Raw genomic sequence first — 17012 nt, 5'->3', positions numbered from 1 at the left:
AATTTAAAGGAGGTTTTTTGCAGAATTGGTTTAGAAAATGCAAATGTGGGAATTGAATGAGTGATATTATCCACTGCCAATATGATTACACCTGAACAAAAGGAGGAAGATGCGTGCAATTGTTCTGGGAACTTCCACACAATATATTACACTATGTACACCATGGGGGCTATTCAGCAAATCTTTACTAAAGAAAATGCATTTGGTAAGAGAAAGTTATCCAGGCTTAGGATACAACAGAATTACTGACACGCATATCTACAATAAACCTAGATCATCACAGGAGGGGAAAGAAAGTAGTAAAAAAGAGGTGCACGAAAAAAGTGAAGTAGCAGAAAGAAGTTCACATATTAAAAAACAGTTTCTTAAGCATCACCACTAAGATGATGAGCTGGTTGCCTATGGTAAGTCTTACATCAGCTTTGTCTCCTCTCACATTTTGTTACTGATGGCAATCCAAACAGTGGTTAAGGGAAAAAAAAAAAAAAAAAAAGTTGGGGAAATAGTGCACTGGAACAAAAGGGGAAATGATGTAAACTGCTGGGAAGCCAATGTTCTAGCAGCATCCCTGGAGCAACAAGAGCCACTGTAACTGGCCTTTAATAATGCTGCAGGTATACTGAGCTGATAGAGAGAGCGACGGTGAGCGAGGAAGAAACAGAGATAAGGAAAAGGGCAGAAAGAAATATGAGAGGTGGTAAAAATATTAAGTGAACTTGTTAGAGGACCTTACTGAGGGCTTATTAAAGGAGACACTAAGTTCCGTCTCTGTGAAGACAATAAACCCAACTGTAAACACAGCTGGGTTATCAAATTAAAAAAGACAATTGGAGGGAAAGAGTAAGAGAAATGTGAAAGACGAGACAAAAGCCCTACCAATGTTGTCCCCTGAAGGCAGAATAACTCTATAATAGACAGAGTGAATAGTCACAGTACTGTAGAACTACGTCTTATCTCACCATGAGTCAATCAGTGAGGGTTGGTTAAATATGAATCTGTGTTAGTGTGGTATAACAGCAGAAACTACTAAAACTGGGTTAAGAACTGTCCAACGTATCATTAAAAACTGGAAGGATAGTGGGGAACCATCGTCTTCCAGGAAGAAATGTGGTCGGAAAAATGTCCTGATTGATCGTGATCAACGTTTGATGAAATCAAATTGAAGAAAAACAACAGTAGAACTCAGGACTATAGTGAAAATAAGAGCATTTCCACACGTGCAATGCGAAGGGAACTCGAGGGATTGCGACTGAACAGCTGAGAAACCACTAATCAGTGAGACTAACTGGAAAAAAAGGCTTCAAAAAGGGAGCATAAAGATTGGACTCTGGAGGAATGGAAGAAGGTCATGTGGTCTGATGAGTCCAGATTTACCCTGTTCCAGAGTGATGGGGGCATCAGGGTAAGAAGAGAGGCAGATGAAGTGATGCACCCATCATGCCTAGTGTCTACTGTACAAGCCTGTGGGGGCAGTGCTATGATCTGGGGTTGCTGCAGTTGGTCAGGTCTAGGTTCAGCAACATTATGTGTCCAAAGAATGAGGTCAGCTGACTACCTGAATATACTGAATGACCAGGTTATTCCATCAATGGATTTTTTTTCTTCCCTGATGGCACGGACATATTCCAAGATGACAATGCCAGGATTCATCAGGCTCAAATTGGTAAAGAGTGGTTCAGGGAGCATGACACATCATTTTTACACATGGATTGACCACCACAGAGTCCAGACCTTAACCCCATTGAAAATCTTTGGGATGTGCTGGAGAAGGCTTTGTGCAGTGGTCAGACTCTCCCATCATCAATACAAGATCTTGGTGAAATGGTAAATGCAACACTGGATGGAAATAAATCTTGTGACATTGCAGAAGCTTATCGAAACAATGCCACAGCGAATGTGTGCTGTAATCAAAGCTAAAGGCGGTTCAACGAAATATTTTCTTTTGGTGGCGACTTTTATTTTTTTTGGTCAGGCAGTGTAAGTGAGATATGAATACCGGAGCGAACTCTATGGACACTTTTGAGAGCACTCTATAGTGCAGACGCTACAGCAGAAAGCTGAATAGGGTGATTTCAGTTACAATTAGTATTTTGCACCTGGTCCTGACTTATGACCTGCATGTGTGATGGATGCGCAATCAAAACTCATATACTTTCCGACAGGCACCAACACAGCATCGTAAAAATGGATTTTTAGTTTGGTACAACTTTATTATGAATTCCAAACTTGCATCGAGACCTTCTTCCAACCCAGCACAGTAGAGTAGAGGGAAATGTACTTAGACAGCCTGTCTGGTATAAAAAATATATATTTTTATGATGAAACAGCTTAATGTTACATAAGTCTTAGACTGTGGTGTTTGTCTCAGACTAAAGTCAGTCTGAATTTGAAACAAAGCAGGGAAGAAAAATTAACATTACCCCAAGTAAACAATACGATATCGAAAAATTCTGCATTACAAATTAGTATTTTAGAGCATATTAAATGTCTGGACATAGAAAAGGATCATGCATTTTGTATCAGTCCGTCTTTAAATTAACATTAATAACGCAGATATTGGATTTAGTGACAAACAACAGCAGCCTGTCCAATTCATCTACAGGAATACTAAACAAAATAGTGTTTAGACGTGGTATTGTATGGACAAATGTATGTAAGATTAAATAAAGTATAAGAGGAAAAAGTTCGAAACGTGCAAAAATATTTCCAATTCATTATGAGACCATGGCGGAGTAAATTAGACCCTGGTGGGCCGCCATAGTATTAGAAACACTGATCTGTGATTGAGCCTTGACCCAGCCCATAGTTGGGGAAATCGGGAGGGGATGCAGAAGTAGCCCCATGGGTGGCAAGCATAAACAAAACTTTGGATAAAATTCTGGACAGTATTTCTCATTGTGTTGGATTTTTGAAATAATAACAGTAACATACACTTTTCCATGCTTCTAAGTGTATTAAAAACCAGAACAGATATATAAAAGTGTAATTACTTTGCAATCAATCTAGCTTTAACTATGGAAATCATGCGCTTAAATATTGGAATATTTAATAATGCAATACAATACACATTATTTTACTCTGAAAAGCAATGAAATAGAAGTATGGAGGAGTGTAAAATATCCTCAAATAAACTGCAGGAAGATCAAAACTCTACTTTATGAAATATAGCTCATTACTTTCCATCACTAGAAATGTTCCTCTGAAACCAATTACTGCTAAACTGTGGCATTTTATACCATGTCATTATCATATTTGCATGGAACTGAAATAAACTCAGACATATTTTTATATTGTATCTTCCAGAGCAAAACGATTACCTGCTCCATATTACATTGTGAAATCACTGGTGCTACTGTATTGCTTTGAGCCTCTAGACATGCAAAATTGAGGTTATGCAATGGAAATGGACAATGGTAATATGACACTTTTTTTTTATTTTTTTTACTTATTACTCATTTAATATCTGCTCTGATAAATAGGCTGTATAAATATATTGTAGAAAAACAGTATGCCAATTTTAAAGATTCATTTGTGTCCTAACCGACTTACCAAAACTAATGTGGCGTCTACTGACTACTATTTATCTTAAGCTGATTCTAAACAACTCAGATTAACTGAAAACCTGAGCTACAGTCTGAGCTAGTTAATAACTGATCAAATTCAGACTTTCTAGAGAGTACTTCATGTAAAGCGGAGGTCGCAGTGCATCCTCTGTAGCGTCGGGGGACTTCTCTGCAGTTGCTACTATGCAGAGTTAGTGTTAGATGTTTAGTGCACTCTCTCTGATTGTAGGTAATGCTGGGACCAAATGATTATCCACTTTTCCCTTTTGGATTGTGTGTTATGCTGTGAGTTTATTTCATCCAGCTTGAAGAGAGTCTCAGACAGTGCGCCCTGAGGTACGCTGACAAGCTGAAGTGGTGAGTGGCACATAAAAGTTCATCCTGGCCTCTCCCAGTTTCTGAAGCAGAACAGGCTTCAGAACATCCTTTTTATGGCACCATCTACATTTATACTTAGCTGCCATTGTTAAGCACTGACTAGGGGTGCAACAGCATCCTGTGTTTTTTTTTTTTTTTTTTTTGGAGGTTGAGTGCCTCGTTATTAGTCCAATATAACAGGTTATTCACACAAGAAACAAGGATAGCTAAGGCTTGTATTCATTCTCGCTGAAATCTTGCTTTGCACCCTTTGTACCTTTGACAGTCTAGTTCCTGGAAGGAACAATTACCAGCTATATCGAAAACTAAAGTTAAAACTAAGGCAGTTATTCTTGTTTGAGTTTTTTTTTTAAAAGACATTTCACCAATCATCTAAGTGACTTCTTCAAAATGTCTCCCTTTTCAGTCTGCAACATCAGCTCTGAACTGTGGGCTGCAACTTGAGCCCCGTTTAACATTGTGGAGAAGCAACTACGCCAAATTAGCTATTAACTGCTTCTTTCGGCTATGAACTGACAACTACCACTGACTCACTTTGATACTGAACAAATCTTAAAAGCCTGATGATTCTGAGTTTGTGAAGTGTTCCCATTTCTGCTCCGAGAGTGAGTCATACAGCGTGCCGCAATTCATTTATTTATTTGTTTTTGAGCCAGTACTTATTTACTTTTTGGAAAATATTTCTTGCCACAATGCTTATTTGCAGTTAACAGTCATAAGTTAGTTCACAGCCACAAGAGCCAGATGTAAGCCCCCTTTCCTAATCCTGAATATGAGACACTTTTGAATTAACTGCTGTGCAGATACTGCATGGAAGGGACTACATGGACAGAATCACATGAATAACTGTTGGCATGTTTCAGTAAAACTAAGAACAAGTAAATGACATAAATAAAGCCACTGACTCCTGAAAGAAAAAAAGAAAAAAATAAGGGAAGGGCAATTTGAAAAGTCGAGCGAGAAGCCGAGTAAAAGTGCAAGATATGCTGCATCTCTTCCATTATTCATGGTGACTGGCCAGCTGCCTGACACTAGAGTGAGAGAGAGAGACCAGAGGTCAGAGAGGAGGAAGAACGAGGGATGAGACTGAACTGAAAAGAAGAGCACCAAAGAGGCAGGAGTAAGAGAGAAGAGAAGGAGGGCGAGAGCAATGGAAGTTTGAAAAAGGAAACAAAGGCTGCATCACAGTACTTAGGCTGCAACAGAGACGGAGAAGAGAGCGGAAACATGAAGGACAGGTCGGACAGAAAAAAGTGAGTAGGTAAGATAACTTAGAGGGAGGACAGAAGTAGAGAAAACCCACATAAAAAAAATGCTTGCAGTAAAAAGCAGGGAATGATGGATGAAGAAAATAGGAAAGGAGGTGAAAGCGGGAAATTCACTTACATGAACCCGAGGAGAGAGGTTAGACTAACCGTGGAAGAGGTCAAAAATGATGAAAGGAGAGACAAGGAGGCACTCCTAAATGAGGTTGGACATTACAAATAGCAGATTCCTTTGCTGGAAGAAGAAGAGTGATGGGGGGAAAATGAGAAAAAGAAATGGGGAGGGAGGGGGAGAAATAAAACCTACGCGTGAAGAAAGAACTCATGAGGACAAACCAAGAGTAAATTGTAGAGGAGGCAGAAAGGAGATGTTGCAGAACTAAAGCAGGAGGTGATGAGGGCACAGCAGAGAAGAAAAGAGGAGACGTTTGACAGACGTGTGAGAAGTAAACAGAAAAAGAAAAAGAAACCAAGAGCAGATATCTGTTTGTCTACTGGCACTTCTCTCTGATTCGACCACCAGCTTTGTGGTGATATATGAACACAAAGACACAGACATACGTTTAATCCCACTGGCCCAGCGTTGTTTTGGCCCTTACCCTCCCTATTGGCTGCTTGCATCGCTGGCAATACATTATCCTAACGTAATTCCACTGTCGCACTCAGTGCTAGTCCCTGTGGATGTGAACATCTGCAAAATGGCAAAAAACCACTGTAAAAATAAATGATCGGAAGAAAGTCTGAAAACTTAAAGCACATTATCTACAACAGATTGCTGTTTGTTCCGAGTACTAAGTGCAAAATCCTGGTACATTGCTACTTTTAATCTCATAGCACACCCACGCACTCACAAGGAAACACAAGCAGGGAATCATACAGCCAGCAAACATCATTTAAAATGTAAATGTGATAACGGGGCAAGAGAGGTATTTCAAAGTGGTGAAAAGCGTGTGAGAGGGGCCGAGAAAAAATGGAGCAATGGATAATAATGAGGAGGAGTAAAAGAGGTACAAGCAGGAGAGGATCAGAAAACAGCGGGTTTACAGGGAGGGCTGGAATGAGCTGCAACAGAGAGGGAAGCAAAACAGAAGATAGATGAGAATCTGGGAGGTGAAAAAGATGGTAAAAAAGCCTGAGCTTATTTCTTAGTCAGATGTCACTGAACCCGCCGTGGAAAGACTCTGAGGATGGACAAGGCTTATCCAAACACGCTGTGGGCTTGCTCTTTGAATTTCCACTAAATATGTGAAGAAGAGGGTGTGTTCAAAAGATCAAGGAATCACACACTTAAACCTTCCCGTGGAACCATACCAAGGTCCTAAAAAGAAATTCAGATTGTTCAACATAACATTTCCGAGGACTGATATCGGTTCTGGGGCTGCACGTCCCACCTGAGTTGGGGTTCTCTTTTAAACTCTGTGGACACAGAATGAGTGGAGGTCGTCCTTTTTAGATCACTAAAAAATGAACTGGATAAGCAATCAGAAAATGGATGGCTGAATGGAAATTACTTTGCTTCTCCTTTTTATTTTTATAACAGCCAATAAAGTAATTAAAAATGAATGAGTGTGTCTATAAGAGTCTCTGTGCGTTTGTGTGTGTGTGAGAATGAGCAGATTAGAGTTTGTGAAAAATAGAGAAGCTGAAGGAAACAGAAAACTAAAGAGGAAAGTCAATGTAAATTTATGTATTAAAGATGAAAAAAGTTAATGCTTCATCACAGTCAGAAGGATTCATCCTCTGGGGACCATGTATTTCATAGACAAATACATTTGCATTAAAATTCTTGGTTGCACCATACTTTTGAATCGTGTTTGCTATAAGGGTGGTATGCACATATCATTATATGTTTGGGCAGACTGACTGAAACAGGGACAGGACCTCTTGCAGGTGTGCTGGATTAACGGCTCCAACAAGTCCTGATTTGCGGGGGATATTTTAATTTTCATGTGTGGCCACGTGCTACTCATTTTATTGGAATAACTGGCAATTATGTCTTTTTATTCTGTTCAATGGAAGTCTGATTTGTTTAATGTTCAAGTTCTGAGATTCAACCACTCCTTTTAAATCAACATAAAGAAAATGCTGCTAATTAAAATAAAGTCCTCAGTCCCAGTGATGATGTATTAAAGTCAGTCCTTGCAGTGACCAATAAGGAACTAAATAAGATGCCAAAGAGGTAATGCCACTTGGATGTACAGCAAGGGCATCAGGTAGAGAGTAAGGATTCAATCAGTAGTGGAAAATTACAGTTCTAACCCTGTTTACTTTAAAGGACAAAGATTGAGAGGGGGAGGGGGGCAGTGGGCAGGGAAAGACATAGAAGAAGGGATTGCCAGAGGGAGTGTTGAACATGCAAAGAATATAATAAGTAAAAAAAATGAGAGAGAGAAATACAGGAAAAAGAAGTAGTGAAGGGTAGAGGTAAGGGTGCAGAGGAGAAGAGACGGGTGTATAACCTGCTGTAAACATTCATGAAAATGAAAAACATGATTCATTTTAAGGTCCTACGAGAGAAATTCTGATTTAAACACAGCAGCTGTGACAATGTGACGGATAAAAGCCAATATTCCACGAAAAGTGGAAGTGGAAATCACTATTTTCACAAAATAAATCTGGATCATCTAATTCTTTCGTGGAAAACATGAGCAAACACATGAAATGACAGGGACTGACGACCTTCTCAAATGTACACAGAAATAGCTGTGTGACCTGCTGACATTTCACTTGTTAAATAGAGAAATAAAAAGAAGTACGTACTATAAGTCATGTGATAAAACCACTACAGCAGGCACAGCAGTCCTATATAGTCTCTCTCTCTCTCTCTCTCTCTCTCTCTCTCTCTCTCTTCCTGACCCTGTCACCCATTTCATCTCTCAGTTGACTGCTCTCATTCATTCACCCACCCTCTGTGCAGCCATTTCCTGATTTCACAAATAGTTCTGTATACATAAAGTTCACATGAAGTGCACTCTTTTTGCAGCTTGGCCTCATTCAGAAGGCAGGTTTTTTTCTCTCAGCACGGGAAGTTAGCTGCATGAAAACCAGGTACTGTTTGGACAATCTAGGACATAATCTTCCAGATTAGACTAAAGTCGTAGAAATGTAATGACCCATGGCGCATGTCAGCGGATGGGATATTTTAGGCAGCAAGTGAACATTTTGTCCTCAAATGTGATGCATTAGAAGCAGGAGAAATGGACAGGTGGAAAGATTTGATTGAGTTTGACAAGGGCCAAATTGTGATGGCTAGTTGGTCCACAGATGAGGTAATGCAGCTCAAATTGCTGGAAAAAGTTCATGCTGATAATGGTTCTAATTAGGGATGCACCGAAATGAAAATTCTTTGCCAAAACCGAAAACCGAAAATGAACAGCCCGAGACCAAAAACCGAAAGTCGAAACACCGAAAGAAATTATTATGAGAATTATTAGTACTATTGCATTCATGGCTATGACTGCGTACTAACCTCACTAAAATCAATGCATTGCAATTGCATAAATTAATATTAATGCTTCAAATAATAAATCAATAACAAAATTATGAAAATATGTATTTAGCACTTTCCAATAATGCACAATATAAAATTAAATTAAATTCAAAATAAAATGTTTAACTTGACCCCACTCATGTTAAATAATAATGGAGCAGAAGCTCTTGCAGCTGGGAATCAGCATCGATCCACTGTGCAGTTAGACTGAGCATATTTGTTTTTATTTTTAATAAGAAAAATTGGTGCACTGCACCTTTAGAAGACAGCACTGTCCCTTTAAGACGGTAGTCTTAACTGAAGTTGCGCATGGCTGTAGATGTGTGCCGCTGAACGGACATGTCGCAATAAAAAGTGAAAAAACAAAAAGATGAACGTTTGTCTTGCTGTTTGTTTTGGAGGTTCAGCAGATAAATGATCAGACTAACGTTTAAAACTTCTTTTTTTTTTTTCTCCAATGGCACGCGATCTACCCGCACGCCTTCACGGTCGTCGCGATCGACGTAATGGGCACACCTTTTGCCTTGGCACCATCACTGGGAAACTTCTTCGCTTGGATGTTTGGAGTTCAGGTGATGTATTAAATGCAAATCGCTATCAGCTGGTCTTTATATAATATTTATATAATACTTTATGTAGTGAAATAAGTCCACACGGCAGACATGCCCGTGCCGGCTGCAGTTTTTGCTTGCGTCATCATGTTGTTTCGGTGATAAAAGTCTTTCGGCTGAAAAACGAAAATGCACTTTTGGGCCATTTTCAGACGGAATTTTTCGGTGGCCGAATATTCGATGCATCCCTAGTTCTAATGGAAAGATGTGAGAACACACAGTGATTTGCAGTTTGTTGCATAGGGGGCTGTGTAGTCACAGATCAGTAAGGGCACGAAGGGCAACCATCATATGGATGGCTGGGGGCACATGGGTTGCTTATGTGGGGAACATATGACACCAGGTTGCAAGGTACATCTCCTTGCCGTCCATATACATGTATGAACATGGACGCAGACCATATTGTATATAATATTTATATAATACATACATGAACACACACACCATATACATCTGCATGTGTGCGCATGCACGTAGGCCCCGTTTGTCAGCATGTGTGTATACGTGACAGCTAGTCAATCTGACATTCAACCTGCCAGCAAGCAGACAGGAACATGAAACAGGAAATTGCTTTTGGGACAGCCAATCAGAAAAAGCTCTCCGTAAACAGGAAGAACCCGTCACAGTGGTCCTGTCAGTTGTCAGTCACTTTCACAATGACCTGCCCTCACGCTTCAGTAAAAATGTCAATCATTACTTAATCCCACCTCTGGAGAAAAGTACTTAGAAAAAAGTATCAGATTGAGCATGGCAGAAGAACATTTATTTAGTTTCTTTTGATATACATCATTATAAAAGTTTAAGCCCAGATCAATGGGTTTTCATTAAATATACAACATCTGGGTGGTGAAACATTTCTGGTTTGATTCCGACTTGGGAGCTTTGTTATATAACCCTATCTCTCTTCGTTTTGACTCGACATTGGCAATGGTACCAGTATTGTAATGGAAAAAACGTTTCTTTTTTTAGCATCTTGTATGTCTTTGTAGTCGACACCTTCTTGGCTGTGGTGCCTAATTTCACAGGATATTATGGAGGCTCATCAAACAAACTGCCAAATTACCCCCTTCTCTTGTGCAGTACCGTTAGCAGGGTTTCTTTTTTTAGCAGACCAAATGATGTTAAGCTCTTAGAGATATTAAGACCAATAATTTGAAATATGAATGATCCAGTCAAAAGGCTTCAGTTGCTGCAGTCACCATTTCGTAGGTGATATAAATGTTGGGTGTACATGCTCCCTATCTTTCCCTGCATTGCAGAGGGTGGGCTGACAGTGGTCCTTGAATGTTATACTGTTAGAGCCAACCTTTTTTTGTGTGTGTGTATGTGCATATGTGTGTACTTGAGTGTGTAATCTGTCAGAGCCTAGAGAAACGATCAACAGCTCACCCTGTCAGAAGGCCACTTAAGACCTGACACACACGCACACACACACACACAAATGGTATCATGAGAACGCCATGGTTGATGTGTGCGGCTCGGCTGGTGACAGCACTAAACGTGCAATTATTCTCCATTCCTTTTGTTTCCATCTAGTGCTATTCTCTCTGCCTCTTTCACTTCACTTATTTATCTGTCGAACTATTCATTCTGTGTCTTTGCCAGTTGCGCCGCAATCATGATCCATTTTCCGCACATGGACGACTTCAATTGCAGTCACAAGATCACGAAAAGAGGGGGAGATTTAGGAGTGCATTGTTTGGACAGAGAATATTAATCTTTATCAATAAACGGTTTTCGAAAACTCCAGCGTTACTTTTTTACAGCCCGGGATATCCTTTGGGACTCTTCCGCAGTCATAAAAGCGGCTGAAGAGGTGTTTAATTGACTTTTGAAACAAAGAATAAAAGAGAGAATGAGGGAAAATGATTCTCTCCATCAGAACAGCAAACTTTTAGCAAAAAAACTACCACATGTTTTGACATTGACTTAATTGGTTGGAGATGAACAATGTCAAATTCTTCCCAATTAAAATGCTGGTCTTTCTTGAAAAGCAGACATAAAATGTGGCATTCAATAAAAAGTACCACAATATATGGCAATACAGAAAGAGAGTAGTATCGTATACCCTAAATACATTGTATTTATCAAATCATGTTCTCCAAATATATATGCTATGCTGTCACACACATATGACACTGACTGAAACCCTGAAGCCATTCAAAAATCCACAGTCAACTCGATTTCTGAGCAGACCTGGCCAGCCGGCATCTCTGTTGTTATTACTGAGGGAGACCAAACAACTTTTTCACATTCCCCTGTCTAGATTTTCCCAGCAGTCACATCAACTTGAAATGGCGACAACCCCTCCATGCTTAGCCATTAGTCTGCAGCACTCCTGCAAAAGCTAACATCTGAGGCTTCAGTGGATATGTGTGATACGCTCTGAACAAACCGACGTGAATTCCAACAGCGCTCTAAATTTAAAAAGCAGAGTGTGTTCTGGCACAACCGAGTGCCAATTTTCAAACACAACTACATAAACGGAGAGTGAAAAAAAAAACAACAACAATTTGTCACCTTCCCAATGGGATTTGAATAAATCGGGAAAATCAACAAGACTCCTGTGCAGCTAAACAATCAACAGTTGTATCTTGTCCTTCCCAACAACATGATTAGTCCTCTTTTAATATTAAATGCCCCTCTTGAAAGAATACATGTTAGTGAAAATTGCATTGAAAACAACAAGTGTTCTCTCTTAATGTGAACTAGCTAGTTAACAACAAACAATAAAGCCTTTAGGCTTGTAATTCTTGGAAAGCAGCATCCCGTGTCCCCACTGAATTTACAGGCCAATGAGGCCAACTCTGTTTCGATGGGATTCTGTGTGTTATATTCTTTCTGATTCCTTAGATTTAAAACACTGAGGACATGTTTACTCACCTCTCAAACAGAGGTTGCGCTAGACTTTTTCATTGTCTGTCATTTTGACTGATAGGGTCATAAAAATCCCATCATAATCTATTTTTACCCGTCACTTTAATTTTTTAAAATGATAATAATGCAATTCAATAGCATTTGATTTTGATTAAAATTTCACTAACTTTAAGTACTTTTTCAGTATTGACAGTATTGACAATTACAAGAGGAATGTTCTGCTTTTTATTGTTTTATATTAATTTATACAGTTTTAAGTTAAGGAGGACAGGTTTCTGTTTAAGAAAGATTATTATTTTATTTTAAAAATAAATTGTTGAATAATAATTTGTTTTTGATGTGTTCATATAACTCAAAAATATGCATCTAATTCAATTCAGGTTCGAGTCAAATAGTTAAAATATAATTTCACACACACAAATAAGGGCTAAAAAATTTCAACACGCCAGCATGGGTGAAGGCAACCGGGTCGGCCGGCCCTGACGATGAGGTTTCCCTTATTTATTTTTCAGGGAGTTGGCAACCCTACTTGTGTTGAATACTTTTACATATATTCACGGAACGAGTATAATTAATGCGGGCGTGTACCTGTGTGTATATATACCAAGGGTGGTCCGATGCGACCTCCATAACGAAACGCACCAAAATTCAAAGCACCTTCTCTTAAGTGTTGAGCATCCCCATAGCACCTGCAACAGAAAATCTCTGGAGCCGCCACTGGGCACTGTAGGGTTGAAGTGCTTCGGTGGTATGCAAACTCTTTTATTTTGCACAATTTGCACAAAAACTCATCAGTCCTAGCAACGGTGCTTTCATCCGATTCCTCCATTTTGGTAGCCGTTAGCCGCATAGACATAGACATGTACATATATTGTATATATGACTATGGTTAAGGCGAGCGCTGACGTGTGCATAAGTATAATCGGCGTACCAGGAAATCGTGCACTGATAAAAGTTCCGCGATGTTTGGAATGCAAACTGCGATTAGAGACCAGAGCCAATTAATAATGTCACTCGCCACCAAGTGGTCAGGGGTGTGAATTGCAATCTGTCAAAATGACGGATGGCCTTCAGATTTTTCCGTCACAGTTTTAAAAAAACGGTCAGTGACGGAAAATATTCGGTTAACGCGACTCCTGCTCTCAAATGTCATTGTGATTGTGTATGCGTATACAGTATGTGTGTCTGTGCTTTCATCATGTATTTGTACGCCACTCAGCACATGTTGCCTCAGTCCTGCTGATTATAACAAAGACTCCTGCATCCTCCAACAAGACCATTTATTTATTTATTTTTTTTCACTCAGCCTTGTAGTCTCTGTATGAGTAGTGTCTCACCATATGCTTGGTGCTTCTGTCCCGCTGATTTCCAGGAAGTCGTATTTGTCCTCTAATAAGAAGTCACTGAAGACAAGGGCTATTGTGTCCCCGGGTTCAGCAAGGATTGACCATGTACAGTCCAGGTTGTTTTCATACTCTGCAGGATATCCAGGGCTGCTTATCGAACCTGCAGTGCCTCGTAGGGTACCACCACACGCTCCCTCCGCTGTTCAGGTATAGAGACAGAAGAAGAAAGAAAGAGAATGAATAGGAAACCTCCAATATACAGGACATGACTTTATCTGACAGATTTTCCAGGGTTTGCTTGCTTGGATTTTCAATTTCATTTCTTCTTTCTTCTTTTATTTATGCAGTTGTTTTCCTTTTCTTTCTTTTCATGTGCATTTGTGCATTTGTCACATTGTTATACTGCACGTATGCACTTTCCTATTATTAGCCTTATTTGTTTTCATACCAGAGTACGTTCAGTAGCTTAATTTCTTGCTGCAAGAATCAATACATAATTATTAATGATTTAGCAACAGATGTATCTACAATACACATAATTGCTAAAAATATTACAACTAAAACAACAACAATCTTCAAATCTATTTTCCATTATCGTAGTACTTTCAATAAAACCTCATCTGCACATCCGCCACACGCTGAACTGAGTTCAATGAAATACTGGCTCTGATGATGGAATCATGGACAGATCCAGTCTCGTCTGTTGACCAGTGATCCATTAGAAAGGCTTTACTTGAGAATTTTGAGCTCCATCTTGTTCATATGGTTGTTTGTTATATAATTTGACTCAGACCTTTCTGTGCTTTGGAAGTAATCAATACACCAGGGCTTCCCATCTTTCAGCTCCTGACCTCGTGTTAAGGTCTTTCAGTTCTCATGGCCTTTGCAATATTATCAAATCTTTTTTACCCCCAGTGATGTTTTATTTGTCGGCACTAAGCACTTCAATTCAACTGAACAGACTGCACCAGTGCTTCCCACAAAATGATCCTTTCTGTAATCATACAGTTTATGGTCTTAATAAAAGCCCCTAATTGTGATGCTATCCAACTATTAAAAACTATTTATACCGTGTATGGCACATCAATTAAGGGGATGTGGTTTGTATCAGTCTGTCTTTAAATTACCGTAATAGGTGGTATTCTATGGACAAATGTACTGTATGTAAGATTAAATAAAGTATCAGCGAATAAAACATATTTTAAGAAAACTGTTGAATTTCAATCTAACTTTGTGAGCTTTGTGGTCATAATCTTATGCCTAATCGATGTATATTTTACTTATGATGTATTTAAATTATCATGTGTTATATAAAATAATACTTTAAAATAAAGAACAAAAGAAAGAAAGAACATCTTACCTCTACAGAACGGAGACGGGAAGTCCCACTGTGCTCCACTGCCAGGTGATACAATGCATGTGAGGATACTGTGGCCCTCCAGCACATAACCTGACTCACAGCTGTAGCGGATCTTGTCCCCCATATTGTACCGCGAGCCATGAATGACTCCATTTGGAATGAGGCCCGGGGTGCCACATGTATGACTGGGCAGGACTGAAATACAGAGAAACAGAAAGAGAAAATGTTATTTTTTTAACTCCGTTGTACCAAATTATATCTCAAATAACCACATGCCTTTTAAATAGCCAAGTTAATCAATGAACCACCTTAAAAACCAAGCAATCACTATGGCGACAGCAGCAAGGTAAAACTCCCTTATATGGTGCAGAACAGTGATCAAGCAATGCTCTAATTATTTTTTATTATTTTTAAGCAGTCAACTATCCCATGAAATCTCAGATGTAGCTTGAAAATCAATCAGATACTCTTCCCTAGAGCCTAAAAATATGTTAAATTGGCTGTGTGGTATTTAGATGCCTGGCTAGCATTTTGCCTCCAATGTGCATCTGTTGGTGTCCGTTCTTAGATGACACAGCTCTAGCTACACACAGCTACAGGCAGCTCACGGTATAACTAGGCCAAAATCAACTATGACTGTAGCCAACACGCCTTAGCTTCGCAGAAGGGGCAGCAACACTGTGGCTGTAGTACAACCTGGACGAACTCCACGGTATCTAACCCCACCGCATGTTGTGTGTTATGTGTATTTGTATAACTGGAGCATGTTAACTTGCTGGGTGTTTAATGTGTGTGTGTGTCTGTGTATGGGCATGCACAGCTCAGCGTGTCCACATGCAAGGGGTATTCAGTAAGTCAGTCTGTGTGTTTGTGTACGCTGTTCCAATTAAACGCTACCATGGTAATTAGACAAAGCTTCACCATGAGACCCTGAGAACTAGGACAGAGAAGAGAGGGAGAGGTGGGGGTGAGAGCATGACAAAAGGAGAGAGGGAGATGAGGAAAAAAATGAAAGGATGGTGAAGTGGCAGACACCTGAGAGGAAGAAGACGTGAGGGGAAAGACCAGAGACAGAAGGATGGAATAAGGGACAGGGGAAGATGAGGAGGAAACAGGAAACAGGAGATCCAGATACTCCAGCCAGTCAGGAAAACAGAGAGGTGAACTAATTGCAGTGGGCCCTGAACATGTATAATTTAGCCTAATTGACTCATTATTTGGACTGTATGAAGTCATGCATCAGAGGCAAGTTACTCACACGCAGCTGACCATGCTGTCCTCTGAGCAAACACGCTGCCTGCTTTGTTTTAATAAGGTGAGGCACACAACCAAATCCAAACCTTAAACTAAAGCACTGACCCAAGGATGGGAAGAAGGAGGGAAAGACGCAATGAAAAGAAGAGAGAATGAAAGGAATCATGCGTCCGAGCCAAGTCATTAGTCACACTTACGTGACCGTGCAGTCCTGTGTCTGCCAAGCTGGCATGTTTAAAGTAAGTACCTGCCTGGTTTCCCTCATTTAGACCCATGTCTGAGGAAGACATTTGAAACAATCAAGGGGTAATATAGACGGATTACGTGTTTGCACGTATCGTTATGATTCAGCTAATCCCTTACTTAACTACAGATACATCTTTGTTCCAGCCCCAACCATTTAAATGTTGTTCTTGTGGTGGATAACACTAGAACAACACTATATGGATCTGGTAAAGTGTGTATGAAGTCTAGACTACTTGAGGGTTGTTTTCTCAAGCCCTGGCAGTTGACATATCCTGTTTGTAGAGGACTTTATACTGATATATAGTAAGTTTACTTGTATGCTAGAGGTCATGGCTTTAAAACGTTCATTCATTCATTTATTCATCTTCTGTAACAGCTTGTCCTGTGAAGGGTCACGGGGGGGCTGGAGCCTATCCCAGCTGTCATCGGGCGAGAGGCGGGGTACACCCTGGACAGGCCGCCAGTCTATCGCAAGACTGGTGCTAACCACTATGCCACTGTGCCGGCCGCTTTAAAACATACTGAAGTATACATCTGGCCTTAGAGGGCTGTACAAGCTGTGCAGCATAAGACATAAGATCTACCTCTCTGCTAAATGAATTAGCACACTGTTCCAGAATGT

At 39.9% G+C, this 17012-nt stretch overlaps 1 protein-coding gene across 1 annotated transcript in view; it reads right to left on the bottom strand.

Annotated features, from left to right (window-relative positions):
- The window catches only part of LOC311485387 (CUB and sushi domain-containing protein 1-like), a 285694-nt gene that overhangs the window by 170435 nt on the left and 98247 nt on the right, over nt 1-17012 (bottom strand). The window contains exons 3-4 of the mRNA XM_084540754.1: nt 14891-15085; nt 13522-13729 (exon numbers count right to left, since the gene is read on the bottom strand). Of these exons, the coding sequence (XP_084396880.1) occupies nt 13522-13729; nt 14891-15085 (403 nt within the window). The remainder of the gene's footprint in view (nt 1-13521; nt 13730-14890; nt 15086-17012) is intronic.

The sequence above is a fragment of the Chelon labrosus genome, assembly GCF_963514085.1.
Source record: "Chelon labrosus genome assembly, chromosome: 3".
In the NCBI taxonomy this organism is placed as follows: Eukaryota; Metazoa; Chordata; class Actinopteri; order Mugiliformes; family Mugilidae; genus Chelon; species Chelon labrosus.
The sequence above is the reverse complement of the archived record's forward strand: the minus strand, read 5'-3'. Positions and strand labels throughout refer to the sequence as shown.